General features: G+C 51.8%; 3 protein-coding genes across 7 annotated transcripts in view; 1 reads left to right on the top strand and 2 right to left on the bottom strand.

The window, feature by feature from the left end:
* Nucleotides 1-1,764: 1,764 nt before the first annotated feature.
* Nucleotides 1,765-6,763, bottom strand: Fen1 (flap structure-specific endonuclease 1). Of its 5 annotated transcripts, XM_085834188.1 has the most exons (4): nt 6,625-6,763; nt 6,208-6,554; nt 3,759-4,147; nt 1,765-3,680 (listed from the first exon to the last, which is right to left on the bottom strand). In XM_085834188.1, the coding sequence occupies exon 4, from the start codon at nt 3,659-3,661 to the stop codon at nt 2,519-2,521; it is 1,143 nt and encodes a 380-aa protein (XP_085690314.1). In that variant the 5' UTR covers nt 3,662-3,680; nt 3,759-4,147; nt 6,208-6,554; nt 6,625-6,763; the 3' UTR covers nt 1,765-2,518. The 5 variants fall into 5 exon arrangements, with proteins under 5 accessions (XP_085690314.1, XP_021007945.1, XP_021007947.1 ...); XM_021152286.3 differs by lacking the exon at nt 3,759-4,147; XM_021152288.3 differs by lacking the exon at nt 3,759-4,147 and having other exon boundaries at nt 6,219-6,554.
* On the top strand, nt 6,715-10,237 carry Tmem258 (transmembrane protein 258). Its single transcript, XM_021152292.3, has 4 exons — nt 6,715-6,794; nt 8,964-9,073; nt 9,582-9,718; nt 10,136-10,237. Exons 1-3 carry the CDS (start codon nt 6,792-6,794, stop codon nt 9,706-9,708), a joined length of 240 nt encoding a protein of 79 aa, XP_021007951.2. The 5' UTR covers nt 6,715-6,791; the 3' UTR covers nt 9,709-9,718; nt 10,136-10,237.
* A 466-nt stretch (nt 10,238-10,703) lies between these two features.
* The window catches only part of Myrf (myelin regulatory factor), a 32,269-nt gene continuing 16,634 nt past the window's right edge, over nt 10,704-26,338 (bottom strand). Inside the window, exons 6-27 of the mRNA XM_021151952.3 lie at nt 25,533-25,783; nt 25,333-25,456; nt 23,388-23,583; nt 22,033-22,109; nt 21,759-21,869; nt 21,299-21,389; nt 20,728-20,928; nt 20,412-20,523; nt 19,855-19,964; nt 19,051-19,211; nt 18,853-18,925; nt 18,525-18,613; nt 18,200-18,268; nt 17,735-17,815; nt 17,478-17,566; nt 17,221-17,388; nt 16,751-17,002; nt 14,783-14,870; nt 14,486-14,560; nt 14,072-14,177; nt 12,990-13,064; nt 10,704-12,856 (exon numbers count right to left, since the gene is read on the bottom strand). Coding sequence (XP_021007611.1) covers nt 12,776-12,856; nt 12,990-13,064; nt 14,072-14,177; nt 14,486-14,560; nt 14,783-14,870; nt 16,751-17,002; nt 17,221-17,388; nt 17,478-17,566; nt 17,735-17,815; nt 18,200-18,268; nt 18,525-18,613; nt 18,853-18,925; nt 19,051-19,211; nt 19,855-19,964; nt 20,412-20,523; nt 20,728-20,928; nt 21,299-21,389; nt 21,759-21,869; nt 22,033-22,109; nt 23,388-23,583; nt 25,333-25,456; nt 25,533-25,783 — 2,680 coding nt within the window. The 3' untranslated portion in view covers nt 10,704-12,775. The remainder of the gene's footprint in view (nt 12,857-12,989; nt 13,065-14,071; nt 14,178-14,485; nt 14,561-14,782; nt 14,871-16,750; nt 17,003-17,220; nt 17,389-17,477; nt 17,567-17,734; nt 17,816-18,199; nt 18,269-18,524; nt 18,614-18,852; nt 18,926-19,050; nt 19,212-19,854; nt 19,965-20,411; nt 20,524-20,727; nt 20,929-21,298; nt 21,390-21,758; nt 21,870-22,032; nt 22,110-23,387; nt 23,584-25,332; nt 25,457-25,532; nt 25,784-26,338) is intronic.

Here is a 26,338-nt window from a genome sequence, read left to right as displayed (position 1 = left end):
CTGTCTCAATCAGACTGCAGAGCCATGTCTCTTAACTGCAGTGCCTCTTAACTATTGAACTTCAGCTGAGTGAAACATCAGAACATTCACAGGGCCAAGCACAAATCAAAACAATTAGAAAGGGTTACAAAGTTCTAATTTAAAAGCAAGCCAGACCTCTAAATGCTTGCCGATCATGGGCTACAAGCCCCTAAGAGGCCATTGCACTCAGGCAGTGCAGCCTTGGCACGCAGCTCATTGCCACTGAACATTTAGAATCAAATTATGGAATGGGGGGGGGGGAGAACTCAAATTTAATCTGGTAAAGTCAGTTCCACTCATCAACTGCGAGAGCAGAGAACAAAATAAGTGCTCTGCCCTCAGGATAAAACAGAGTGTCTACATTCACCCAAGACTTCATTTGGGAAACAGTATGAATTCACGGCTTCCTGCTCTGAGTTCCAGACCAGCCAGGGATACATAGTGAGATCCTGAGTGTGTGTGTTGTGTGTGTTGGAGGCACAGCAGCTGGGGGTGGGAGGAAATTAAAAATCATTGTGCAAAGACATGGCAGGTAAAAGATCCCTGAAAGCTGCCCTTTGACCTCCACACACGCTCACCTGCCCCCACCATATAGTGGAATTTAAAGGACTTGAAGACCCATACTATTAGTCTTCTACTCAATCTGTTGTCAGGGCCTTTCAAGTAAATTGTGTGCTGTTAATAGCACAATTGTGAGATCAGAGCTCACAGGCTGGCTCCCCACTAAGCTTTACTAGTTATAACGGCTTATCAACTTGACCATGTCTGGAAGCAACCAGAACCCAAGCAGCTGGCCCAGTTTGTGTGGAGGTAGAAAACTCCCCCTAACTCTGGGCTACCCCTTCTAGTGGCAGCCTACACAAAAGGACATGGAGACTTGCTTCTTGCCCAGGCATCCTCTTGCTGAGACATCCCTTCCCTGGTATTAGAACCTACTTCTTTGGGATTCTTCATGTAGATTGAAGACAGTTGAGACATCCCTTGTGGACTAAACTACTGAATTCTTGACTTTCTAGTTGGATACCAATTAATAGACTATCAGGGCCATACCCTGAAAGCCACTTTAGTGAATTTCCTTTTAACACATACGTAGCTCATTCTCTGTTCTCTGGGAAAACCTAAGTGTACTAGTGCTCAAAAACGTTCATTCTTCCTGGACACCTGAAATCTCAGTAAGAACAAGGCTTCTTTTATTTACCTACTTGTTTTATAGGTTTGTGGAGACAGGATTTGTGTAGCCCTGGCTGTCTGGAACTTGCTCTGTAGACCAGGGTGACCTTGAACGTGGAGACTGACCTGCCTCTGTCACCTGAGTGATGGGGATGGGACTATGTGTGCACCACCACCACCTGGTGGAACAAGGTTTCTGAATAGCAAGTGTTTATCAAGTGGCCTACCAAACTGCCTGGATGTTGTAAGATAGTTTATCTAAACTACAAGGCTGTTCCAGGGGACTCCTTTATCTCACAGATGGTGGAAGGTGTGAAATCCAGTCAAGCTAGTCAAACTCCTAAGTACAAAAGGCTGCTGTGGCCACCTTACATGGGCACAGCGCCACCTTGTGGTCAGTCCTAAACTAACCCCTTGTTACCAGGGCAATCCCAGGCTGTTGGGGATTTTAGAGGGGGAAAGGAGACCATTATATTTATTCTACAGGAAACTAAGGCACTCAGGGTGTTTTCAAACATTCAGAAAGACACATTCTGGTCACTTTTATAATTTTATTGTTTTTTTTTTCTCTTCACATCTTTTAAAATAGAAATAGCCTATGAACAACAGTTTCTTCTCCCAAAACCTCAATTCAATTGATTGCCTCAGAAAGGCCGTCAGAACATCACTTGGAGCCACAGGTCAGGGGCACAGTTAATGCCTTTGCCCTGGGTTCAATCCCCAACACTAGAGAGGGGAGAGACAAAAACAAAAAACTACAAACCAAAACTTAACCACTGCCATCTCCTCACTCCCTGCACAACCACTGGACTCAGCAGGCAGCAAGTTCAAATTTCTGCCCTCAAAATCAGCTGGTCAGTACTAAATCTGTTGTCGGCCAGACTCCTCTCTGCTTGTCTCTTTGTAGTTCTTCCATCAGCGAATCCCAGGCTGATAGACATCTTTCAGGGCACAGTGAAATTAGAAAGAGCAGTAGTCAGTCATTTTCTAGTCACCTCTCCTCCACCAGCGGGCCAGCTGGGAAACTATCTCCATCCTATCTCCCTGCTTTATCTTCTTTTTCCTTAAAACATTGCTAGCAGTTGCACAGAACAATGACTACAGTGTCCATTAACCTGAGAAAGTGGTTTGAGCCTGAGCTGAAAATGAGAAAAAGCAGAGCTACGGCCTTCCTGCCACAGGGTCAAGAGAGGGAAAGCTCTGAAGGGCAGAGCTGGGAAGCAATGAACTCTCTCTCCTCAAGACGAGGGACAAGAGGGATGTGCTGCAGCCGAGGGTACAAAACAGATAGCCTGGGGTCAAGGGACAGTGGAGGGGAAGGACAGGTTTATTTTCCCTTTCGGAACTTCCCCGCTCCCCCAGTCTTTGCTTTCTTCTTAGCAGGCCCCTTGGGTTCTGGCTCCTTGCGCTTAGCTGAGGAGAGTGAGCCTGTCACCTTGAAGAAATCATCGAGGCGTCCCTGGGTGCTGCCCTGGCGGCTCTTACTCAGCCGCTTGACCCCACTGCGAATTCGCTCTTCAGAAAACTGCTTTTCACCACACATAAATTTGACCAACTCTTCTTCATTTGGCTCGCTCCACTTCAGCTCCACAGACTCTGGGTCCAGTACTTCCGGCTCCAGGAAGAGCTGCTGGGCTTCCTTGTGGAGCCAGTTCTCTGGAACAGGGTACTTGCTTGGGTCGAGCCGCCTCACGATCTCCTCGATGCTCTTATGCTTCTGGATGAGATCCACAGCCCGCTTGGGCCCAATGCCACGGATACTCTCGCAGTAGTCGCTACCCAGCAGGATGCACAGATCCACAAACTGCTCCTGGTTCAGACCCAGCTCCTGCAGGACGCGGCTCAGGTGGAACTCTTGGATGGGCAGCTTCTTGGCCTCACTGGCAGTTAAGTGTCGCATTAGCACGGGGCTGCCAAAAGTGAGGCAGTCCATGTCCTCTGTGGCCGCAGCATAGACTTTGCCAGCCTTTGCCAGGGCAGCACAGCTGGCCTCTGCCTCGCTGGGTGCATCAAGGTAAGGGATGCCCATGAGGCTCAGCAGGTGTTTGCACTCATCATTGTGTTGCTTGGTGACCTTCACGAGCCGCTTGGTGAACTTCTCCACCTCCTCCTCCATCCCAGCCTCCTGAGCCTGCTGCAGTTGCTTCTCAGCCTCGGCGCGCCTCTCACTGCGCTTGGCCAGCTCACCTGACTTCAGCTGTGGTGGTTTGCCATCAAAGACGTACACAGGCTTGATGCCATTCTCCATCATTCGGATGGTACGGTAGAACATGCCCATCAGGTGGCTGGTGGTCTCACCCTCCTCGTTCTGCAGCACATCCCCACCCTGACGAACAGCAATCAGGAACTGGTAGATGCTCATAGAGGCATCGATGGCCACTTTGCGACCAAAGTAGCTCTTGATGTCATTCTCACGGATGGCACTGGGGGCCACATCAGCAATTAGTTTGGCAAGGCCTTGAATTCCCATGGTAGCACAGGAGCAATGGCTAAAACAAAGAAAGAAGAGTAAGAGAAGGATCTTGGAGGATACAAAAGGAACAAAAGTTTTAAATTGCAACATTCACCTGTCTAATGTTTCATCAAATTTAACATGAGACACAGCAGGACTCCAAGCCGGCAGAGCAAAGCAGGCAAAGGTGAACAAGATCCACCATTCTCAAGCAGGCCTCCTGAGACTCAGAAGCTGCTCGGGCGCTTCAAGGAAGGAGATCTGCGGTGGTCTTTTTTTGTTTTTTGGTTTTTCAAGACAGGGTTTCTCTGTGTAGCCCTGGCTGTCCTGGAACTTACTCTGTAGACCAGGCTGGCCTTGAACTCAGAAATCTGAGCCTCTGCCTCCCGAGTGCTGGGATTAAAGGCGTGTGCTACCACGCCTGGCATGGGCTGTTCTTGAATAACTTAAGGGCTCTGAATAATGCCATGGCACCATCTGTCACAAAGCGACTTCAACTTTAATCTGCATTAAGGAGACAGAGACAGAGTGCTTGGGTCAGCTTGAGATCATCAAGGCAGACGTGAGCCCTTAGGAGCAGCTAAGTACCGGCTATGCGAATATGACTATGTCTGATTTATTGCTTCTCCACAGATGTCTAACCGATGCAGCAGACCTGAGGAGTACACCTCTGCATGAGGACCAGGTGGCCACCTCACTGCTGCTACTCTTCCCTTCCCATCTCCCCTAGCACTTGAGGGTCTGTTTTATCAGGATGCCAGAGGAGTTTTAAGTCCTCCTCTTTGTACTCTCTTCCCGCCTCTAAGTCTGAACGCCATGACTTCCCACAGATCCTGAATTGAGGACTGGCATGCTGGATTCACACAGTCCAACACTGCATGCACTTCTGTGGTACTTCCATCAAATTACTCCTAGGGAAGCATTTTCAAAACTACCCTCACAATTTTTGGCTCCTCCAATTAAAACATTAATTTTCCTTTTATCTAATTATTTTTCTTTAAATGGACTTTCAAGAAAAAAAGGGGGGGGTTAGGGGACAAAAAAACCTAGTTGTGAGTGATGGTGCATGCCTTTAATCCCAGCACCTGGAAGGCACAGGCAAGTGGATCTCTGAGTTCGAGGCCAGCCTAGTCTACATAGCAAGTCCCAGGCCAGCCCGAGTTACATAGTTGAGACCCTGTCTCAAAAACAAACAGAAGGGCTGGTGAGATGGCTCAGTGGGTAAGAGCACCCGACTGCTCTTCCGAAGGTCCAGAGTTCAAATCCCAGCAACCACATGGTGGCTCACAACCATCCGTAACGAGATCTGGCGCCCTCTTCTGGAGTGTCTGAAGACAGCTACAGTGTACTTACATATAATAAATAAAAAAAAAAAAAAAACAAACAGAAAATTAAGTTGGGAAAGAGAATCCATTTTAAACAAAAATATCTGCATTGTATCAGTCAAGTCATATTAATGTGTTAAATGTATACAATAAAAGGATTTTCTAATATGCAATTTATTAAGGTTATCTTGCTCACCCAATGTTAGTGTGTTCACACCATAAGAAAGTCCTGTCAATCGTTCTAATTTGTTCCCAGTCTTACTTCACTGTGTCTTTTCTGAAGCCCAAGTGACCCTGTATAGTCCCTTCCTGACTACAAACACCTCAGCACACGTTACTTGTATAGCACAGAAGCCTAGTGAAAAGGCCTGCCTCTCTCTTCGGTCTTCTTCTTGCCCTCCTTCCTTACTTCTTCTTGGTTCGTATTACTGTGGTTCCTCTAAGAATACAAGCAGCAAAAACTCAGCCTTAGGGCTAAAGACTGTAGCTCTCCCTGGTACAGTGGCTTGCCTAGCATGCGTGAAGTCCCATGTTGAATCCTCAGACCAGAAATCAAATAAAAAACTCATCCTTGAATCTGGTGTTCTGTGTGTGGGTATAACAATGGGGACTGAGCTAGAGCCCTCACTCGTGCTAGCAAGTGCTCTACATCTTCAAGATTGTGTAACACAAGTCACTTCTGAGTTGTTAAATAAGAATAATAACCATTTCTGCCTTGCAGAACCGGTCAACCAAAACACCAGATGGAATACACACATCCCCAGATGCCGTGCCATGTTCCCTAGTCAACCGTATGGTTCACACCTCACTACGATGCTAGAATGAACACAGGATATTACCACCCATCATGTCACACAGAGGGAAACCTGTTCTGTCCTGATAGTCTCAGTCCCGCCTCCACAGGACCTTCCAGATAGCAAAGCCTTAAATGAAATGGCTGCAGGCAGGATAAAAACACACCTAGTTCCCCTGCTCCCCACTCCCCAGAGGCCTACTGATTAATCACCGTATTAACTGGGCCCCACTGTTCTGCGGAATCTTCCAGACTTCCCTTCACCAGAAATGTCCTTGGGACTTTCCCAACACCAGCCTCAGCCAGAAATACAAGAAAGCACACTGTCTCTGGATGTCAGCAGAACATGAACCCATTTCCTTAAAGGCACAGAACTTCCCCGCTCCATACTCCTCCCTAGGATGAACACGCTCTGGTCTGAGTCCTCACTGGAAGGAGGGTACTACCTTCTTCCTACCAGCGAAGAGGAATGTTCGGAGCAGAGCGAATGGCCCAAGCCCGGGCTGCCCGGTGCTGTTCCCGCGGCTCTGCCGCTCTCAGAGACGCTTCCGCGAGACCTCACCCCGTCTCGAGTGCACGAGCCTTAAGCAGCTAGCAGTGGTTTGGAGTCCACAGCGTTCTCTGGACAGTCCCGAGCCGGTTCTTTCAGTGTCGAGCCGGTATCGTTCCCAGCTTCGCCGCCTTCCAAAGCCCGCGCTCTCGTCACGTGATCTGCCAGGCGCGAACAGCCTCCTGGGAAGTGTAGTGCATGTCCCACCAGGTCCGATAGCAGCTTTCATAGTGGGCATTCTTTCTGGGAAAAAATGAATTAAAACCTAAACTTCACACCACCCTTTCCCACAGTCCGACTCCATGCTACTCACATCAGGTCCGTATAGTCCTAGTTCCCGTTACTCCTGAGAACATGGGACTACAAGTCCCACAATGCCACGCGCAAGGGACCACATCCTTTTCCTGTTGCTCAGTGCGCTTGCTCCTGCCGACGTGTTCTTCCGGTGGCGGATCGGTGGTTTATCCTGTGCGGGGCAAAATGGTGAGATGATGGGAGTTAACGGACAGTGCTGTGGGCCAGGACCTAGGGCTCTTGTGTGCCCGGTCCTCACCGCGTTCTTCCGCGGAGGCCTCAGTATGGAGTGCCCGGTGGGTGGGACGCCGCTGAAACTCTAGTTTGAGTTAGGAACGGGAAAGCAAGCCCCTTACCGTGTATTCCTCAGGCTGAGGTTTCCATCACAATGTGCTTATGATGTTGTTGACTATAAGTCTGAAGGTCACAGGGTGCACTTTGAAAACCTTCGCGCTTTTATTTCTCTTTCTTATGATCAGTTATCTCTAACTGGAAGGATTCCCTTGCTGAAATCTTACTTATCCCGCAAGGCCCTTGTATAAATATCATTTCCTGGTAAAACACTTATAACTCTCATAGGTACTTGTCTGTCTTCTGGGAGCTCTCAGTCTGTACACACCTCTTGCCACGTTTCCTAGACTTCTTTTTTTTAATCTGCCACGCCTCCTAGTGACCACCATCTGACATGCATCTAGTTCTGGGATGATGTCTATTCGTCTTTGTATTCCTGTTGCCCAACACTGGGCCTGCATTTGGAGGTTCCATAAATGGCAGCGATTGTCCTTGGCTCTTTTAGGGGGGAAGGGGGACATAATTGTTTACTGAATTGAATTCCTGTGTCTCCTAGAACAATGGGCTCAGTCTACTTCTCTGGAGTTGTTATGTTCTGGACTTTAGAAACATTGGCTAGAGAGTGACAATGGAAGTTAACATTTGTACAGAACTTTAAGTTTATAGCCCTTTCACAGGGATTGTCTCATCGTCTTCTCTGCAACTTTAGGAAGGAAACAAATACCTATTGAGCAGTTACTCTGTGCTGGGCAGTAAACTAGATGTGTCAACATTCATCTTCCTCCAATCATGCATCAGCCCTGTGACACAAATAGTGTTATAACTACTTAACTCAGACTGATGATTCAGTAGGGCCAGAATTATCCCAATTGTCTTCTGCCAGGAGATCCCCGTGGCTCCCTCCTAAGGCAATGAAAAACAGTACTTCTAAATTAGAATTTGAGCTGTCTGTACTAGTCTAGGCTCCAGCTTCCTGTACAAATTAACAGCTTAGAGTCTGGACACAGATCCAAAAGCAGTGGAAATTGTGGGCAAGCTTTTTCTTTAGGTGTCTTCCCCCAGACAGATCCATGACTTACATAGTGGTCATTAGCTAGAAACCCCTATGAGCCATTATCCTCTGACTCTTAGCTGCTCTTATCTCACTGAAAGTGGCTGCTGCCATTCTTTGTTGTTATTGTTGTTTGTTTTACTTCCCAGTGCTGGGGGTCACATTTAAGACTTCGTGCATGCTAGGCAAATGTTCTACCACAAAGCCTGCCACGTCCCTACTTTTAAGATGTGATGTAGAGCTAGGAGATGGCTCATGGGCAAAGGGTTTGGTGTGCAAGCCTGATAGCCTGAGTTGGATCCTAGAACCCACATTACTTTTTAAAATCCAGATGTGGCCAGGCGATGGTGGTGCATGCCTTTAATCCCAGCATTCAGAAGGCAGAGGCAGTCAGAACTCTGTGAGTTTGGGGCCAACCTGGTCTATAGAGTGAGTTCTAGGACAGTCAAAGCTACCCAGAGAAACCCTGTCTCAAAAACAAACAAAAGCCAGATGTGGTAATCCCAGAACTCACACACTGCAAGATGGAAAATGGACGCAGGAGAAACGCCCAGAAGCCTTAGGGCTGGTTAACCTATAATGCTTGTTACAGTGACCAAAAACCAAAGAGACCTTGCCTCAAGCATGGCAGAAGGCATCTCTCAGAAAGTTGTCCTCTAACGTCTATCCAAATTTAAAAAAAAAAAAAAAACGGGAAAGGAGATGAGGAGTGACCTGCAAAATGGCAGGTAAATGCACCTACTTTCAAACCTGGTGACTTGGGGTCAGTCCCCAGGACCCACATGGTGGAAGGAGAAAATCAATTCTTGTAATTTGTCCTCTGACAAATTACACTCAAAATGCACTCATTGGTACCTAAACGCACACATATACACAGAGTAAATAAAGGTATTAACACACACAGCCAAAATGATTGTAATTTCCATAGTGACTCACTTGAAGGAGTTCTCAGCAGTACACATCTGCTCCAAGGTTTCCCCAGATTGAAACTAAGATGGACCTGCTTTCTTCCTTAGGAGCTCGAAGCCATGAGTAGGTATACCAGCCCAGTGAACCCGGCTGTCTTCCCTCACCTGACTGTGGTACTTCTGGCCATCGGCATGTTCTTCACTGCCTGGTTCTTCGTGTATCCTTTATTTGCAGCCAGGGGGCAGAATTAGTGACCATGGAAGCGAGAACTGAGGTTCAATAGGTGGTTCATTGGTATTTGGGGGTTTGGTTTGGTCTTGTTTTGAGAGAGGGAGGGTCACACAGTGCAGACATGGCTGATGTCAAACTCATGGGGTCCATCTGCCTCTGGAGAGTGCTGGGATCACAGGAATATACAACTCCACCCGGCAGAAAGGTGAAGTGTTCACGTGTCAGGAGTCTGGCACCTAGTCCCAGCTGTACCACGAGCCATACATGACTAGAGGCGATTGGCCTAAGTACTGTGGGCTTCTTTCCCTCGTGGATGTCAGAGGTACAGTGTGGAGCACCAGAGTCCATGCCATTTCTTGGTCCCCTCTGCCTGGCTGCATCAAGCTAGACAAGCCTCCCAGGAATCCCTTAGCCTGTTGTTCCCCGTGAAAGGTAATCAGAGACAGCTCCTGCACTGTAGTCCATCTTTGCTTCTCCTTAGCAGTTCTACCTAGTTACGAGGTCACCTCTACCAAGTACACACGAGATATTTACAAAGAGCTCCTCATCTCCTTGGTGGCCTCACTCTTCATGGGCTTTGGAGTCCTCTTCCTCCTGCTCTGGGTTGGCATCTACGTATGAGTCTCCAAGGGTAAGAGCTGTGACAAGATGGTACATGTCTGAAGAAGCCTCGTAGAGCCATATCAACGGGTCCTCTCTCTCCATGCAAGACTATATAGTTCATGGGGATTTGAGCCAAGTGTGACTTGGTGTGTCCATTCTGAGTTCTCCATGTACTCAAGGGCTCACTCAAGCTTTGGGGTGTACTTGGTAGGGATGTGGGTGAAGGCTACCTATGGTTTTATATCTGCATTCTTTGAAGTCATACACAAATGACTTGGAAAGGAACTGGGACTTAAAACAGGTCACTGAAGTCAGTTCTGGTAACCCATCCTCAGTGACCATTCCTGTTGGCTCTTGTACAGTCCTTGCTCAAGGGGCCTAGGGTTACAGGGAGGGAATGTGAAAGGACACTGGACTCATTCTTAATTCTGCTCTCCTCTTCCAGGTATACACCAGGCAGCTCACCAAGTCTCTGCTTTTGTAAATTAATTTTTTACCATTGCTACATGTCCCACCTGCTGTTTACAATAAAGGCAGATGTGTGACAGGCCTGCCTCATGTCCATTCTTAGGGGAGGGAACTGGGGTTTCCTTGACTGTTGAAGTCCTACCTTTTCCAGTTTCTAGCTGCCTTTCATCAGTGCCTGATAATAGAAATTTTGTGTCCTCCCCGTGGGGGCAAGGGCTGTGTAGCAGTGTCATATTATCATTAGTTTAAGGCTTACTGTGGATAGGAAGGGTCCATGCCTACTTCTGCGTTGTTGAGCTAGGGTCCCCTAGGGCAGCCTGTTCCCTTAGATGGATTCTTTCTAGGTGGGCAGTGGCAGGTGCATGGGGAAGTTTTTTTAGGTGTGTGTATATGGTCAACCCAAGTCCAAGGATGAGAGGTGTAAAGATAGGGAGTAGCTCTCTAGTCCTTTTGTGTGGTGGCAAGGAATTCCAGGTCACCTTGTTCTGAGATGGCTCCCACCAGAACAATCTCAAGAAGATGCCAGAGGCAAGTGCAGATACAAAGCAGTATTTATACATTTATTTATATATGTATATTTACTTCAGAAGAAAAGGACTGGTTTGGGGACAGGAAGCAAGTAGGCCAAGTGGCACCTCTCTGCCTTCCTCAGAGTCAGTATATGATAAATAGGAGTCAGAGCTCACGGAGAAAATGGGGAGTTAGCTCTATGAACAGGCAGGGTGCTAAGGGGAACAGCATGGGCAGGGATCTGTGCTGGGGGGTGGGGGGGGCTATATACAGCCTAAAGCAAGGGGGAGATTAGCCCAGTGGCTATAGGAACACAGCAGAAGAGAGGAAGGTAATGCCTGCTAGGCTGTCAGCTTCCAGCCTGTGGCCCTTACACCTTCCCCTAAGCTCTTTTATACTTGGGGCTTAAGGCAACTTTGGTCCAAGGTTGACCCCCTCAAGCAGCTTGGAGCCCAAGTTTGACCCCAACTCACACTGAGGACCTCTTCCCAGGCATGTAAACAGGCAGCTGCCCGTGGGCCTCAGGCTGGCTCTGTCCAGATGGACTCCAGGGGGTAGAAGAGGGTCACTTTCCAGTTAAGGACTGAGGGGCCACACTTGCCCCTCTGGTAAGGGAGCCCCAGCCACTAGAGCAGGGAGGCTGGGCAATCTTAAGGTACTGTGGGAAGGATGGCCTTGTGGGAGAACAGAACAAGGTCTTAGGCAAGCATGGCCTGATGTGGGGAGTTGTGATTCCTATGGCAGAATGTAGGAATGGAGCCAAGTTGGAGAGAAATCTTGGGGACAAGGCGTCCCTGCTATTTCCCTATCCTGAGGATAAGTGCTTTGAGATCCTTGGCAGGACCCACAGTTCATAGGCTTCCCAAACTTAGCTCCCCCTTAGAAAGGCCTTCCATTTAGAGCTCAGAATGGGAGGCTTGGAAAAAGCAGGGCCTGGTTTCCAAAGGGTCAGAATACATAGGGTCAGAGCAGTACCCTTTCCCACTGCTGAATCTATGACATGCAGCTAAATGATTGCCACACTCCTTCCAGGAACCTACATGTAATCAGAATGCTGTAGGTGCTACCAAGAAATGCTGAAGCTGTCACTTGAGTAAAACCTCCAAACTCAAACCCACCACTCTTTTTGGGTGTGGGAGGAGCATGGACCCAAGCCATGAAAGTCCTGTCCACTACTAGTACCTCTCCACACTGAGGCCCACTCAGCTTTCCAGTTCTGCCCTACTCCTTGGTGCCTGGTTTAAGTGCATTTAGTAAGTATACCATTAATAAAAGGTATCTGCATTCACCCTCCAGTGGAAACCAGTCTACTGCTTGCAGGGATTCCTGCTCCTCTGCTCTTGTCACCAACTCCATCATGAGTTTGGGAAACTCCCAGGAACATAGATCTTGGAAGCTTACAGGGAACCACCCCTTCCAGGGTCCTCCAGGATCAAGGGTCCAAGGCTGACCTGGCCCATCAGCCCCACTGGTTCAGCCCTATGAGGGTGGCTCCATTAGGCACTAGTAGACTTAAGGCACAAGGTCAGCTTCTCCAGCCATCCAGAGCTAGCCCTGACTACAGGCTAGCTCTCCCAAGGAAAACTCTCCTAAACCAACCGTACTTAAAGCTTAGAAATCCATGTCTAGTGTAACAGTCAAACCCCAGAAAGTTACTACCAAGCTGTCCCTCCTGGGAACAGCATAACGGGTGAGTTATTGACTCTGCAGGGACTCATGGGGTCCAGCCAGGTGTTAAGAGGTCTGGGTCCAACCCCCGTGGGTCTTCGCTCTACCACAACTCAGAAGGGAAGGCAGGGAGAGTGAAGGTGGGCAAATAGCCCTCCAGGGACCATAACTAGACAGCCATGAAGTGGTCCTGTGCTGCCCCAAGGAGATGACCAGAAGGAAGACCCAGGAGGCTGTTCCCTCTAGCCCCCTCTGTGCTGTGTGAGGGTGACCAGTTGGCCCAGCAACTCCAGTGTAAGGACTTCCAGTCTTCCCAATCAAGGGAAGCAGTGAAGAGCAGAGAGCTGGCCTGCAGCAGGCTCCAGTGTAACACATTTGCATCCAGTGTTGAGGGCCCAGGGACTCCAGTCCCGGCTGTGGCACTGCCTCAGGAGGCAGCTCAGTCACACAGGCGGTAGAAGTGGAAGTAGTAGTCTGTGGCTGGCTGAACGATGGCCTCTGAGCTACAGTTGGCCTGACCCTATATGAAAGGGAAATGAGGATGGGTAAGATGGTCGTCCCAAGCCCTACCATGTTTTGCAAAGCCCTTACTCCTCTCCCAAGCCCCACACTGCCTAGAAGTGCCCTCAGCCTCTGTGGGCCTGTGTGCTCACCAGCAATGTCACCCGGAAGTGGTATGTGAACTCACGGAAGGACAGGATGGTTACTGGCCACTGATGAGAGGTGCCCTAGAGAGACAGGGAAGACAGAGGTCAGGGCAGCCTTGTCCTAACCAGCATTGTCCTCTCCGCATGACCATCACAGCCCAGGGGTGAACACGCTGCACTTTGAGAGCAAGGGTAGCCACCCTCTGCAGACTGCCTTCCCGAGCTAAGGCCTCCCTTTGTCTTGTGCTCTAGGCTGTGCGAGTGTCTCATTAACGGTGCCCATGACCACAGGGCAATGCAAGCAGAGGTGCTGCTACCATCTGCAGCCGCTTGTCTCCTTCAAAATGCATATATGGCAGAGCTGGGTTCAAATGCAGGTCTTCACGGCTCTCTGTCACTATGTACTGGTGGAGTGTGAGGTAGGCAGCGACACAGCTTATCTGCCTTAGCTCAGGCTTTGACTTGGCCTCTGTTGTGTGGGTGTAGACCAGAGCACCACAGCTGAAAGTGACTCACTGGCTTGCTGTCCCTCTGTCCTTAACCATCCCTTCCTATAAGGCCATGAGTCTCCTCCCTTATGACCCTGAACTCCTCCTGTCTCTGCTCACGGGGTTTTATGCCTGTCTTCTCTTCCTCTCTGGAGAACAGGGTCTTGGAAGCACAGGGAAAGAGACAAGAGGCCTCAACAGATACTTAAACAAGTGAGCAGCAACAGAACCCCAAGCTGTCCTTCTACCTGGAGCCCAGGTCTCTTCTAGCACCATCTGTCAATCACTGGCCTGCCCTGAGTGTGAGGGCTGGGGAGTGAAGAGGAGAGCTCAGCTCTGCCTGCAGTGGGCACCGTGCTCATCCCAGATCAGCCCTCATAAACTCTCCTCCCTGAGCACTGTCACAGGTACCATGCAGATACCTATCAGAGAATGGATGAGTGAAGACTGACATGCACGCCCCCTCCCCCAGACACAGCAGCCCAGCTGTCTGTGTCCCAGCAGACATGCTTATCCTCTGCTTCCCATCATTTGGTGATCACTATCCAGAAGAGGAAGGTCTGAGAGCTGGGCAGCCCACAGCTTCCCACCTACCCCTACCTGGGTGTCCTGATGCGGGTGGAACCTCTGCAAAAAGCCTCCCTCCTCACAGGGCTCCTCCTCTGATGTCAGGCTGCACAGTACCACGGACACAGGGGTGGAGGAACTAGGGAATAGGTGGGTTCCCATTTGAGTAGCTGTAGCTCCCCCATGTCCTTGTCCCACCCAGCCCAGCCCCACCTGAGACAAGCTGTATCTTCACAGCCTGAGGACCACATAGAATAATAGTCCAGGGCTTGGGATGGAGGAAACCTCTCCCACAGTCCCATGCTACTGAACCCCAAGCTGCAGTGTCCCCTCCAGTCCTCCAGGTAGCCTGGACCCTCCACGTAATAAATTTAATAAGCACTTAGCTTTCACTTTTCTGAGGGCTTCCACATGGTCCCCCATACACACCCACACACCAGCACTCACTTCATCTGCAGGGTCAGGCTGAGGTGCAGTGGTGTGCTGCTGCTGACAGGGATGTGGTAGGTGAAGTTGCCAAGCCTAAAGGGGCAAAGATGGTACCTAAGCAAGGCCACTTTGCCGGTCTCCCTCTCTCCTCCTCAGCCTCATGCTATACTGAAGCCCGAGGAAATGAGGAAAGGGACTGCCCAGACTTACGGGAAAAGTTCCTCCCCAGAGGGCCAAGATCTGAGCATCCAAACGGTTTGGGCTCATGGCACCTGAGGGGCCCTCCTTGCAGTGACAAGAGGGAGCCCACTGTACCTGCAAGCATCTTCTGGCACACAGTACTGAGAAGTGATAGGCATGGAATTCTCCAGCAGCTGGATGGAGGTCAGGGATGGCGCTGGGTCTGGAAGAAGAGAGGCTGTTGGGGCAGTGAGAAAGGGAAAAAGGTAGATGCCAAATGGCATCACCCTTGGGACTTTCACACCTTGGGGCAAGCAAGAATTCTTCTCTCCAGACCCTCACAACAGGATCACACCACACCCCTCTCCCGGCAGCTCTCGGACCAGCTAGTTCTCACGAACCTGAGAGCTGCCTCTTTCATAAAACCAAGACACTCAGAAGCAAGTGGAGAGCCTTCTCCACATTTCTTTCTCAGCCCTGGGCTCAGCAATTGTCGCTGTGGCAGCAGAAACCAGCCATGAAAGGGTAGTACAGAACACACAGCCCGGGCGGCCCCCAGCATGTGGCTGACACCGAGCCAGCTCACTGCTGAGGTGTAACGTTGAGTTTGGAGAAGAGGTGACTTGTTCATCTCACTACCTCAGGCCTGCCTCATCTCACTACCTCAGGCCTGCCTCATCTCACTACCTCAGGCCTGCCTCATCTCGCTACCTCAGGCCTGCCTCATCTCACTACCTCAGGCCTGCCTCATCTCGCTACCTCAGGCCTGCCTCATCTCGCTACCTCAGGCCTGCCTCATCTCACTACCTCAGGCCTGCCTCATCTCACTACCTCAGGCCTGCCTCATCTCGCTACCTCAGGCCTGCCTCATCTCGCTACCACAGGCCTGCCTCATCTCACTACCTCAGGCCTGCCTCATCTCACTACCTCAGGCCTGCCTCATCTCACTACCTCAGGCCTGCCTCATCTCGCTACCTCAGGCCTGCCTCATCTCGCTACCTCAGGCCTGCCTCATCTCACTACCTCAGGCCTGCCTCATCTCGCTACCGCCTAGTCCTTTACCCCGGAAATGGGAAGCTATGGCCACCAGCCTCTCAACATTTACTTGACCTGGTACATTTTCAGCTCTTTAAGGTACAAACTCAAGGTATGCAGCAGCACCCAGAACACCCTGTGAAGCTACCAGATGTCTTTCAAAGATAGCTCAATGTCACCTCTTCTGGGAAGCCTGCCCTGGTTGCCTCCTTCCTTGGTCCTCCTAGACTATGTTCCCTCCCTATTCCTGGGGACCCATCACTCTGAGGTGTCTTCACCTGTGCACACTCAGGTGGAGCCACGCTTATCTCAAGCACCCATGGAGTTGAGGCAAGCTTCCACCCCTTGGAGTTGCCCCACCAGTTTGATCATCTGTCTTCACAAACCATACGTTCTAGGTTTCTCTTTGCTAAGCCACAAAGCCAAAGGGAGGAAGCCCACATCTTAGCACAGAGACATTGGCTACGGCTGCCAGGAGGCCAGAGAACACAAACAAGTCAGCCTGGAAAAAAAAAAACACATCTATGCTAAAAAAAAAAGTTCTATCTTGGTAGAAATCAAAGACTTGAGGTTGAGGTCCTAGAACATCACCTTCCCCACCCTGACAGAGGGGAAGTAGATGTAATCTGGAATTTGGCAAACTAGCGACAGAAGTTTAGCTGGATGGCTGATGGGCTGGTTATGACCCTTTAATAAGTCTCCAGTTCCTCTTCTGAACCAGAGCTTTCTTCCTTCTGTCTGAGACAAGGTTATCTCATTACCTGGAGCTGGATCAAACAGGCTAGGCTAGCTGTCCACGGAGCCCAAGGAATCTGCCTGTCTCCACCTCCATCTTGCTACCACTGGAATTGCAAGTGTGGGCCACCATGCCTGACACATTCTGGCCTTTGTGCCTTAACTTCTGAGATCTCTCCCCTGCCAAGTAGTGAGGATTAAATGACATGATCTATGTGAGGCCCAATTCCTAATGTCTGCTGACTAACAATTCTGTGCTCAGGAAGCCGTGTGACCAGGCTGAAATGGGCCCTGGACAATGGGCCTGGATAGGCCGGGCTGAGAGTCAAATACCTAGCTGGCCCTGGGTCTGTGTGAATCGGGCAGGGCTTGGGCTGGGTTGCAGGGCTCCTCTGCGGGTGCGACTTTGGAGATTGAAGCTGGGGCTGTTCTTGGTCTTGCTCTGCCCTCCAGGAAAGGGGACCACAGGACTGGCCAGAGGTTCCAGGCTCTTGGGATGCTTGGAATAGCTGATGCCATTAGCTGAGATGCCCCAGGATTTGGCTTTGATGTTGGTGACTGGCAGTGGGGCCATCTGGCCAGGGCCTACGGACAGAAGCAAGGATAGCTAAGAAAAAGGAAGCCAGCTGCCTCCTGTCCCAGATTTCTGTGAGCCTTCATGTGTTTTCTGGTTCCTGTGGGGGTGACGTCCCAAACTTCTTCAGAAAGAAGTCCCTCCTGCCTTCTCTCTGGGGCCTTTCTCTGGATAAAAATAATACCAAACACCCCTGCCTACCCTGGCCCAACCCCCAAAACATCCATACCTGAGTGCTTGGGGTTAGAGCTGGGGCTTGGAGTAGGAGTTAGAGTGGGACCAAGGGCAGGATCTGTAGCAGGACTGGAGACGGGAGGAGAGCAGCAGACAATCGGGCAGGGCTGGCTGGAGCACAGGTCCAAGGCACGGAGAGCTGGACCCGAGGCTGAATTGGTAACTGAGGAAGCCAGAAGCTCGATGAGCTGAGGAGGACACTGGAGCCGCACACCCAGCCACCGGCCCCACCCTATCCCTCCAGACACACACCCAGCAGCAAAGAGGGCTGTGTGCTTGGTAGTCCGGTGGTCATGGAGGACTGTCGGAGCTGTGTGGTCCCGAAGCTCTGGCTGGACCTGCTAAGAAAGGGTGGGCTGAGCTCAGAGGCACTGAGGGAGCCTTGGAGTTGGGACTGGGAGTCCCAGAGAAGCAGGGCTGGGCAGGAGCTGGTGGAGAGGAGGAATGTGGTACAAAGGCAGGAAGAAGGGTATAGCAGGAGGTGGGGAGGGATGCTTGGTTAGACATACCATGGGCACATAGCCTCACTCCCCCCAGGGTGCTGGGGCCGAAGCAGGGCCAGAAGACAGGAAGTAGACACAGCAAGAGAACTAGGAGACAACAGAAAGACCAGGAGGGAAACAGATACAGGGGAGGAGAGAGAAAAAGACACAGTCAGAGGTAACCCCAGGAGCTGGGGTGTGACAGTGACAGAGCCAAAGATCCTGCTCTGGTCTTCCTTCCCTGCACTGCCCTCCTTCCTACAAGGGTCCTCCAGACAGATACTGAAGGAATACTGAGCAGGCCCAGAAGGGGCCTGTAGGAAGCACCCACCATCCAGGAGACCCACCACCACCACCTCAACAGGCCATAAGTCTAAGACTGAACCCCATTAGAGAGCAAGCTTCCCTGGTTCCTCTGACCCAAGCCACCCTCCATCAGTCCCACCCACCGGGCCTGAGGGCTTAACAATAGCGCCATCTCCATGGACATACCCATCAGCATCCACCAGGTCCTCTTCAGAGCGCAGGCTCAGCACATACAGTGTGGACATAGACACCACGCTGGGAGCCACAGAAAAGTGTCACTGTCTGAATGCAAGCCACCACCCAACACTGTTTCTCTACGGCAGGCTCTGTGGCCTTCCCAGACCCTGGAGGGGGAGACAGACTAGGCAGCCCACTTTCCCTGATCTCAGCTGCTTGATCCCCAGCTCATTTTCCTCCCCCAACTCCAGAGCCTGGACCCCAGGCACATCTGACTCACTGGGTAGCTCTCTTTTCTAAAGCAGCCTCCCCAGAACCTGAGAGGACAAGTCACCTGAAGGCCATGACCACCACCAGAGCTATGATAGTTCCCTGCAGAAAACGCTGACTGATGCAGGCCTGGTCTGGGACCGCTGGCGATGACTGGGGACCAAGAGGAAAGAAAGAACACAGCAGAAGATGGTGGATGGACTTAGGATGCGTACTTCCTTGCTCAATCCCCACCCCACCCCCATCCCCATGGTCTGAAGGAGAGGAAGCAGAAGAGGGCTGGAAGGGCTACAAGGTCAAGAGGGGAGAAGGGAAGGGTTAGAGCTGGAGTCGGTGAGGTTGGGGTGGTGCAAGCTGGGAAAGGAACGCCAGGCGAGACCAGGAAGCCTCACCTTATTGGCCAGTTTAGGGGGCCTCTTTTTGTGGGGGACACTGCCTGCCCGGCTAAACTGGCTCCCTGCATGGCTGCAGTAAGAGGACAAGGATCAGGATGCTTTCTAGAAGGAGGTCTCTCCTGCCCCACCTCCCTCCTTCATCCCACCCACCGCTTTCTTCCCCTCCCCTAGTCCCCGCCTGCCTGGCGCCCGCACCTGAAAGCGCCTGAGCTGCCAGTTGACTTGAGGCTGTCAAGGCGCCGTAGCTTGGCCAGCTTGTGGCTCCATCGCTCCAACTCATCAATGCGAGTCTCTAGGTTGTCTGTCAGTTTGCATAACTCCTTCACAGCCCCCACATTCTCCATGAAGATTCGCTCCTGTCCCAGGCAACAACAGCCTTAGGGCACCATTGATCGGCCCAAGAAGCTTCCAAGCTACAGTGTGGATCATCGGATCGGGGCAGGAGCAGAATCCCCATTCTCCACAGCCAACGGAGGCCCTAGAAATAGTCCTGCCTGAGGGTGGCCTCTGCTCTAGCTAAATTCTGGTTCACACGGCATATCTGCTGCCTCCAGTCTAGGCTAAGTGTATACCTACACAGCCTTGCCTCCCTCAAGTCAGAGCTCCATCCCTTGGACCTACTCCCTTGAGTAGGTTAAAATATGTCACGTGATGTTTCTAAGTACATGTATACTAGGTTTGTGTCACTAAATACAAATGTCACCTTCATAATAAACCACATCTTTGAGCCTTGAGACAATAAGGTGACACATCTTGCTACCCTTTTTTAATTGATGGGGGTAGGAGAGCAACCTCAGTCGGATTTGCCTTGCCCTGTCCCAGGCAGCCTCCAGTAGTTAGCTTGCCTCTCCATCTTCAACACTGGCCTCCTCCTGCATGGTGGGGAGGGATTCTTGGAGGTACTAGGAGGAAAGCTGTCCCTTCTTCCATCTACCAGCCAGGACCACCAGCTGGCCAGGCCCTCTGACCCAGAGCCTCATTCTGTTCCCCATAACTGACCTTGTTCACTACAAGGAAGTTCTCTATGGTTTTCCCATTGGCAAAGACTACATCCCCTGTGTCCTTCACAGCTTCAGGCAGGATCTCCTTCACTTCCTGGGCGATGACACCTGGGGAGGGACAAGCCAGGGGTGTGTGGTTGGGGGTCCTGCTCATAGCTTTTTGGAGAAGTGCCTGAGAATTGAGTTTTAAGGAGCCCTGGAGTAGGACTTTCTCAGATAACCGTTCATAGCTTAGAAGTTCCCAGGCTCAAGATGTGGGATGTGTTGGATGGGTAGGTTCCTAGGGGAATCTCAGAAGAGGGAGATGGGATTCTAAGAGGATGCAGAATCTCTAAATGCTGTATGATAAAGACGAGGCCAAGCAACTCTTAGGCTGTCCGGGGATAGGGATTCAAGGACGTGGGAAGCAATGATATCCCAATAGCAGAGGTACAGGACCCCAAAGGGTCAATATTTCAGAGGGTGGAGCTCCAGGTCAATGCAGGAATATCTAGGAACAGATTCCAGGAGACAGGACAGACTGGCCAGAGCTTAGGGACACAGGGACATCTCTACCTGTCTCCGGTGCAGTGGCTTCAATGCCCGCGCTAGCAGCGAACTCAGGCTTGTATCTGTAGTGTACCAGCCGCATCCGAGAGATCCTCTTCAGCTGCTCGGTGGTGTCCACCTACCAGGGGATAGGGCCAAGACTGAACCCTCCTCCCCTCCTGCAGTCACGCAGGGCAGGCCTCAAGGGCCGCAGTGCGGAAGGGAGACCCTGATCCAGAAGCACAAAGCCAGCCTCCCCACCCCTACCCCAGTGTCCTGGTCCTTCCCAGCGGTCCTACTCATCACCCACAGCACTGTCCCTCAGCCAGGACCTTGTACCTACCTCCTGCACGTGCTCCTTGGCCCGCAGATCGGAAGGGTGCATCAGAGACCCCATAACCTTCACGTTGCCGTGGACAACCAATGCCTCATCTGGCCGGTCGGTGTTGATGCCCACACGGCCATGGTGGAAGACCGTATCTGGCAGCTGCGCCCGTTGCCACAGCACGTCACTGTCACTTTCAAACTGGCCTGGGTTAGAGGCCTGCAGCAAGTTGGGTCTGGATCAGTCTTGGGGGTAGGGCAAACTTTAGGGCCCTGAGAAAAGGGGAAATCCCAGGAACACCTCGGCCAGTCAAGTCTCCTTACCCCACCATATCCAATAAACTGTCCATTGTGACAACCCTGAGTCACCTGTGGGGCCCAGGAGGCTACTAGGTGTGATCCACCTTCGAGCTTTACAGGGAAGAAGGCCCTGAGGCCTAGACAGGATGACAAAGCCCAAGGCCATGCAGCCACTGTCCAGCAAGAGCTGCACAGCAACCCAACCCCGTTCCACAGTATTTATCCTGTAGCTCTTTCTTCCAGCTTGGGGGAGGGGGAGGACACTGCCTCTAGGGAGAAACGACTCTTACCCGCACAATGATACGCTCTGAGATCTGGGCTGCCAGTGTGTAGTTCTGGTTCTGGGCATGTGCCTGGAGGGCCACCACCAGCATGAAATACCTGAGATACACCGGGGACTCAGTAACATTTAGAGGTGTCCCTAGCCATCCTCCCTGGCCCAGATGTCGGGGTACCTAGCCCCACTCTGTCATCACACCCCCAGGACTTGGAGAAACATGAGCCTCCACTAGGGGGCAGAATTCCTCCCTGGGTCCACCATTAGGAGCCCCAGAACTGTTTCTGAGCTCAAAAGCCAGTCTTCTGTGCCTGAGTCCCTAAATCTGCCAAATATTTTGAACCTCAGGTTCCTCCTCTGGGAAGTAGGCCATCTGTGGACTTGGGACTGGCATGCTCCCCGGAGGCCCCTTTTTGACCCCACTCCTCAGAATGGGGGAGGGAGGGGTCCTGGGGCCAGGTCGGCCTGCTCACCTCTGGTCAGGGTTGGGCTTGCCCTTCTTGCGCATGTTGTTGGCAGTGGTCTCGCTGAAATGGAGCCGCCCCACGGTCACCTTTGTGACCTGCTCAGGGGGAAGATTGACCCTACAGAGAATGGGCAGAGTGCTCAGGAAGCTGCCAGGAGCTGTGCTGCAGAGCAACTGCAGGCAAAGGGCACTGTGGGTGCCTGCCTGTCTCCCTGTCTCCCAAACCAGTTAGTTCTAAGGTGGGCCCTTCCAGGCACCACCCCACAGCTCTGGATACTCACGTGACGGGGTTGAAGGGCCTCTTGCTTCTGTCTGACTGTGACTGCTCAATGTTGATAGACTGGTTCAGGGCCTCTAGCTAGAGAGGAATGGGCCGAGGGCACCTCAGGATAAGGTTCCCCACCCAGTCTTCCTCCTTCACCCCCTCACCCTGTTCCACAGCATAATTCTACCTCACTTCCTCACAAACTCACGGGGCCTCCACATCCACACCCACACTCACAAGGGCATACACATAGCCTTTGCTGAGCTCACAGTTCATTGCTTCCCCTACTTCTGCATGGTGACTGTGGTCACCTCCATGACGGCCTCACATCACAGTATCATCTGACTCCCTAATTTCTCCATATATGCCCACATTTTCCAATTAGCCTATGACTATACCCATACCTACACACTCTTCTCACTTGCAGCCAGTCTACACACACACACACACACACACACACACACACACACACACACGAGTGTACCTCAGAAGACAGTCTCACATACCCACATCCTCTCATCTCTTCAGAAACACTGGCTAAGCCATGCCAACATGTGAGGCCCATTCTGTGAAGAAATCAGACAGACCTGGCCTTGTCCCCAGGGAGCTCCTGAGCTCCCGAGGCTGTGCTATGAATTCCCTCAGTCACAAAGGGCCTCAGGGCAGGTTTCTCAGAGGGGCATCAGAATGGAGTCAGACAAGAGAAATGGGATTGGACCCTAGGAGGGCATCTCAAGGATTGCAAATGTGGGACACAGCACACACAGGATTGTCGTGGATGGCTGGATTTCTAAGGCCCCTGTGGGTGCAACTTCGAGGGCATGGTGGCTTTGCTGGGAAGACACTGGAGTCTTGAGAGGGCAGGGTGTTCTGAACCACATGTGTTATGGGGGTTGGGGGCAGATAGAAGCTGATTGAACATTCAGACATGGGGTGGGGGTGACTCTGGCCGAGGAGAGGAGGCAAGGGCTAGTCCAGAGCCTCTAGACAGAGCCAAATGTATGCCAAGCTGAGGGTAGGAGGGCCTTTAGATATCTAGCTTGAGAAGCCAGGATCCTGTGGTGGGGCAGTGGAGAGGAACGGTAGCAGGGAGTGTGGTTTGGGTCTGAGAGCTGAGGCATCTCAGCTGAGAGGGCCAGGAGATGACGGCTCCGGGATTGGAGACAAAGACTTGGGGCGTGAGGTAGAGGGGGAAGCAGCACATAGGAAGGTGCTGAGGTCTGAATAACCCCACATCTAGGTGGCAGGCACTAGAAGAGGAAGAAGGGTAGGGCAGCCGTGGAACACAGCTGTGGGGTGTTCCCTCATGACTCGTGTCTTGGAGTTTCCTGGACCTCCTGCTCTCCCTTCCAAGGCTAACCCTGAACTTGCCTTCACACCATGCAGCTTCAGATAGAAGCAGTCCAGGGGCTTGAGGCCTTCTGGTGTCTTGACGTACTTGGGCTCCCCCAGCATGCCGATGTACACAGTCACCTGGAAGTGGTTCTTCTTCTGGCACACAAAAGCATCGTCGCCCACAGAAAAGTTGAAGCCCTTGTCAGCGTCCACACGATAGGTGAGCATAGGCCTGAAAGTGGGAAGGGGGAAGGGATGGAGACTCACCGGTAGTCCCCCAGGCTGAAGATGGAATATTGTTTCCTTCTACATTACTTATGCTGTACCCCCCAAGATCCCCCAAACCAGCAAGGGGTCAATATCTATTCCAAGTATGGACACTAAGCCTATAAGAGGAGCAACACAGGTTTTCCCCTATGTGCCTGGGGCCTCCCATTGTTCTGTGCTGGGATGAAGGAAGGAAGCAAGACAAGAAGACCCACAAGAAGTGAGGGGACTCCAGAGGAGGAGGGCCTTTGCCATTCTTTAGTACCCTTAACCACTTCCCACAACACTCCTTGAAGCCCCCTCCCTCGTGGGAGATGGGAAGAGAGGACCTGCATCTGTAGAGTCTCACTGTGTCTGACAGCTGGTTGCCATGGAAACGGTGGAACCAGGAGCCAGCTCTGCCTTGGGCCCACCCTGACCCAACCTGGCCCACCTCCTTGCTCAAGCCCCCCCAAACCCCGCCCAGTGCCCTCATTCTGACTCCCCCCAACTGCCCCAGAGACAGGGGAGTACTTCTGGTTTCTGACCTCCCCCTCAGGAACAGCTGAAGCTTGCCATCTGTCACTGAGACAGTGTCTGGAGCCTTTCGGGCACCTCCAGGGGCAGTAAAGAGAGCACTTGTTGACTTATGACTCTGTCTCATTCTCCCCTGGGCCACCATGCATTAATTAGAGTTACTCCTTGGGTCACCAGGTATTAAAGGTACCCTGCTGGGTCACCATGCATTAGAGGTACCCCGTCGAGTACACCCACAGAAAGCTAGAAAGGGAGAATGCTTCCCCACTCAAGAGCAAGTTCCAAGGGAAGGTCTGGTCTCATTCATGCTTCCCTTACAGGGCCCACCCATCTGTCTGACCTAAGAAAGTACCAGAAAATTCCTGGGTCACACTGCAGATCCCTGCTGCTAGCTCTCTGGCTTTGGGGCCTAAGTGGGGAAATAGCAAGATGCCCAAGGATTATGGAGGTGTGAATAGAGGGATCTCTCTCCAGACCAATAGGGACTGGATCCCATAAATGCTCTCTTCATCCCTTCAGCTGCGACCACAACTGGGCATCCCACCCCATCCCGCCCTGGGAGCTACTGGATAGACATTCCACAGCTCAGGGCACCCACTTCAGGTTGCCTGTCTTAGCCACTCTCCCGATGAGAGGGCCCCAGCCTCAGTCACCTAGCTCATTCTTGGTTAAGTCCGAAGTACACTGGGGGAAGTCACCCTGAGACACCCAGTGGCCTTCTAGGGGAGAAAGGGGAGTGAGTGGTCCCCACTAGGCTTTTGGGACCTGGGAAGCTAGATCCATGCGATACTGAGGAAGGACCAGGAACAGCCTGGGCAGCCACACCCCCAGCTTCCCTGCCCCTCATCCCTCCACAGGGAGGGGGCTGCTTTAAGGGTCCAGCTTATGCTAAACTTCAGGCTACCTTCCTGGAATGTAGGAGAACGTGAAGGAGGGGCCAAAAAACATGCCTCCGCCCACTTCTTCCTGACTTGGCTCCCACACCCCTCCCTGGAAGATACCACTACTTTAAGAGAGACTTAGGCTGACCAGAGGCCTCAAAGTCTGAACCCTGGGCCTGATCCTTCCCTGAACTTGTTGATTCTTCTGTCAAACGGGATTCTTTTCTACCCAGACTCCTTCCAGGCCCTGACCCAGGAGCTCAGTGGGGTCCTGAGCTGTCCCCAGATGAGGTGGCTAGGTGGCACAGGTCACTCACAGCTCCTTGTAGTTAGCGTCATACAGGGTCGCCCACTTGTTCTGCTGATGCGGCTGCCATTTGATGGATTGGTAGTTGGGGTCCAAATAGGAGCCACTGAGGCTGTCACTGTCCTGTAGGAGGCCTGGAGGGAAGGAACACTGGTGAGATCTAGGCCCAGGGCTCCAGTCCCCAGCATCAAAAGTCAGTCAGTCACCTACCTGGGGAGGGTGCACCTGGCGGGTGCCAGGGTGGAGTCTGGGCTCGGGCAATGCTGAGGGGCAAGGATCCAGGGCCAGGTGACAGTGGGCCTTGAGGAGGCCATGGAGGGGATGGGGCTCTGGCAGGGTGTGGGGGCAGGGCTGTGACAGTCCCAGGTTCCTGCTTGATCATTCCGTTCAGCATCTGGGCATTGAGGGTGTTGGGGGGTGATTCAGAATGCTTCCTCTTCTTAGAGGGGTGTGGAGGGAGCCTGGGGGTTGGGGCAGAGGTGAATGACATGAGAGATGGTTTTCTCTCCCTGAGCCCTCTTCTCCTATGCAGTGCGCACCCCTCTCCCTCAGGTACCTCCCCATACTCTACCCTGTCACTCAGCGTTCCCATTCTTTTGTCTTTGCCACAGTCTTACCCCTGTGGAGGTGGGCAGGGGTCACACTTGATTAGCATGTGCCTCTGCAGAGCATTGTGTTACCCAGGGCATCCTGCAACTGTCATTCTTAGAAATCTAAGGATTTCACGGAGCTGGAGAGATGCCTCAGTGGTTAAGAGCACTGACTGCTCTTCCAAGGGTCCTGAGTTCAATTCCCAGCAACCACATGGTGGCTCACAACCATCTGTAATGGGATCTGATGCCCTCTTCTGGTGTGTCCGAAGACAGCAATAGTGTGCTCATATACATAAAATAAACAAAATCTTTTTTAAAAACAACAACAAACAAACAAACTCTAAGGATTTCAATAAGTGGGCAGAAAAGCATTGCAGTCTGTGTTAAGTTCCAGGTTCAAGTCTTGGCTCTGCCTTTACCTCA

This window comes from Mus caroli, unplaced genomic scaffold (assembly GCF_978045245.1).
Source record: "Mus caroli unplaced genomic scaffold, Mus_caroli_1 scaffold_20, whole genome shotgun sequence".
In the NCBI taxonomy this organism is placed as follows: domain Eukaryota; kingdom Metazoa; phylum Chordata; class Mammalia; order Rodentia; family Muridae; genus Mus; species Mus caroli.
Note: the sequence above shows the minus strand (reverse complement) of the source record. Positions and strands in the feature narration are given on the sequence as shown.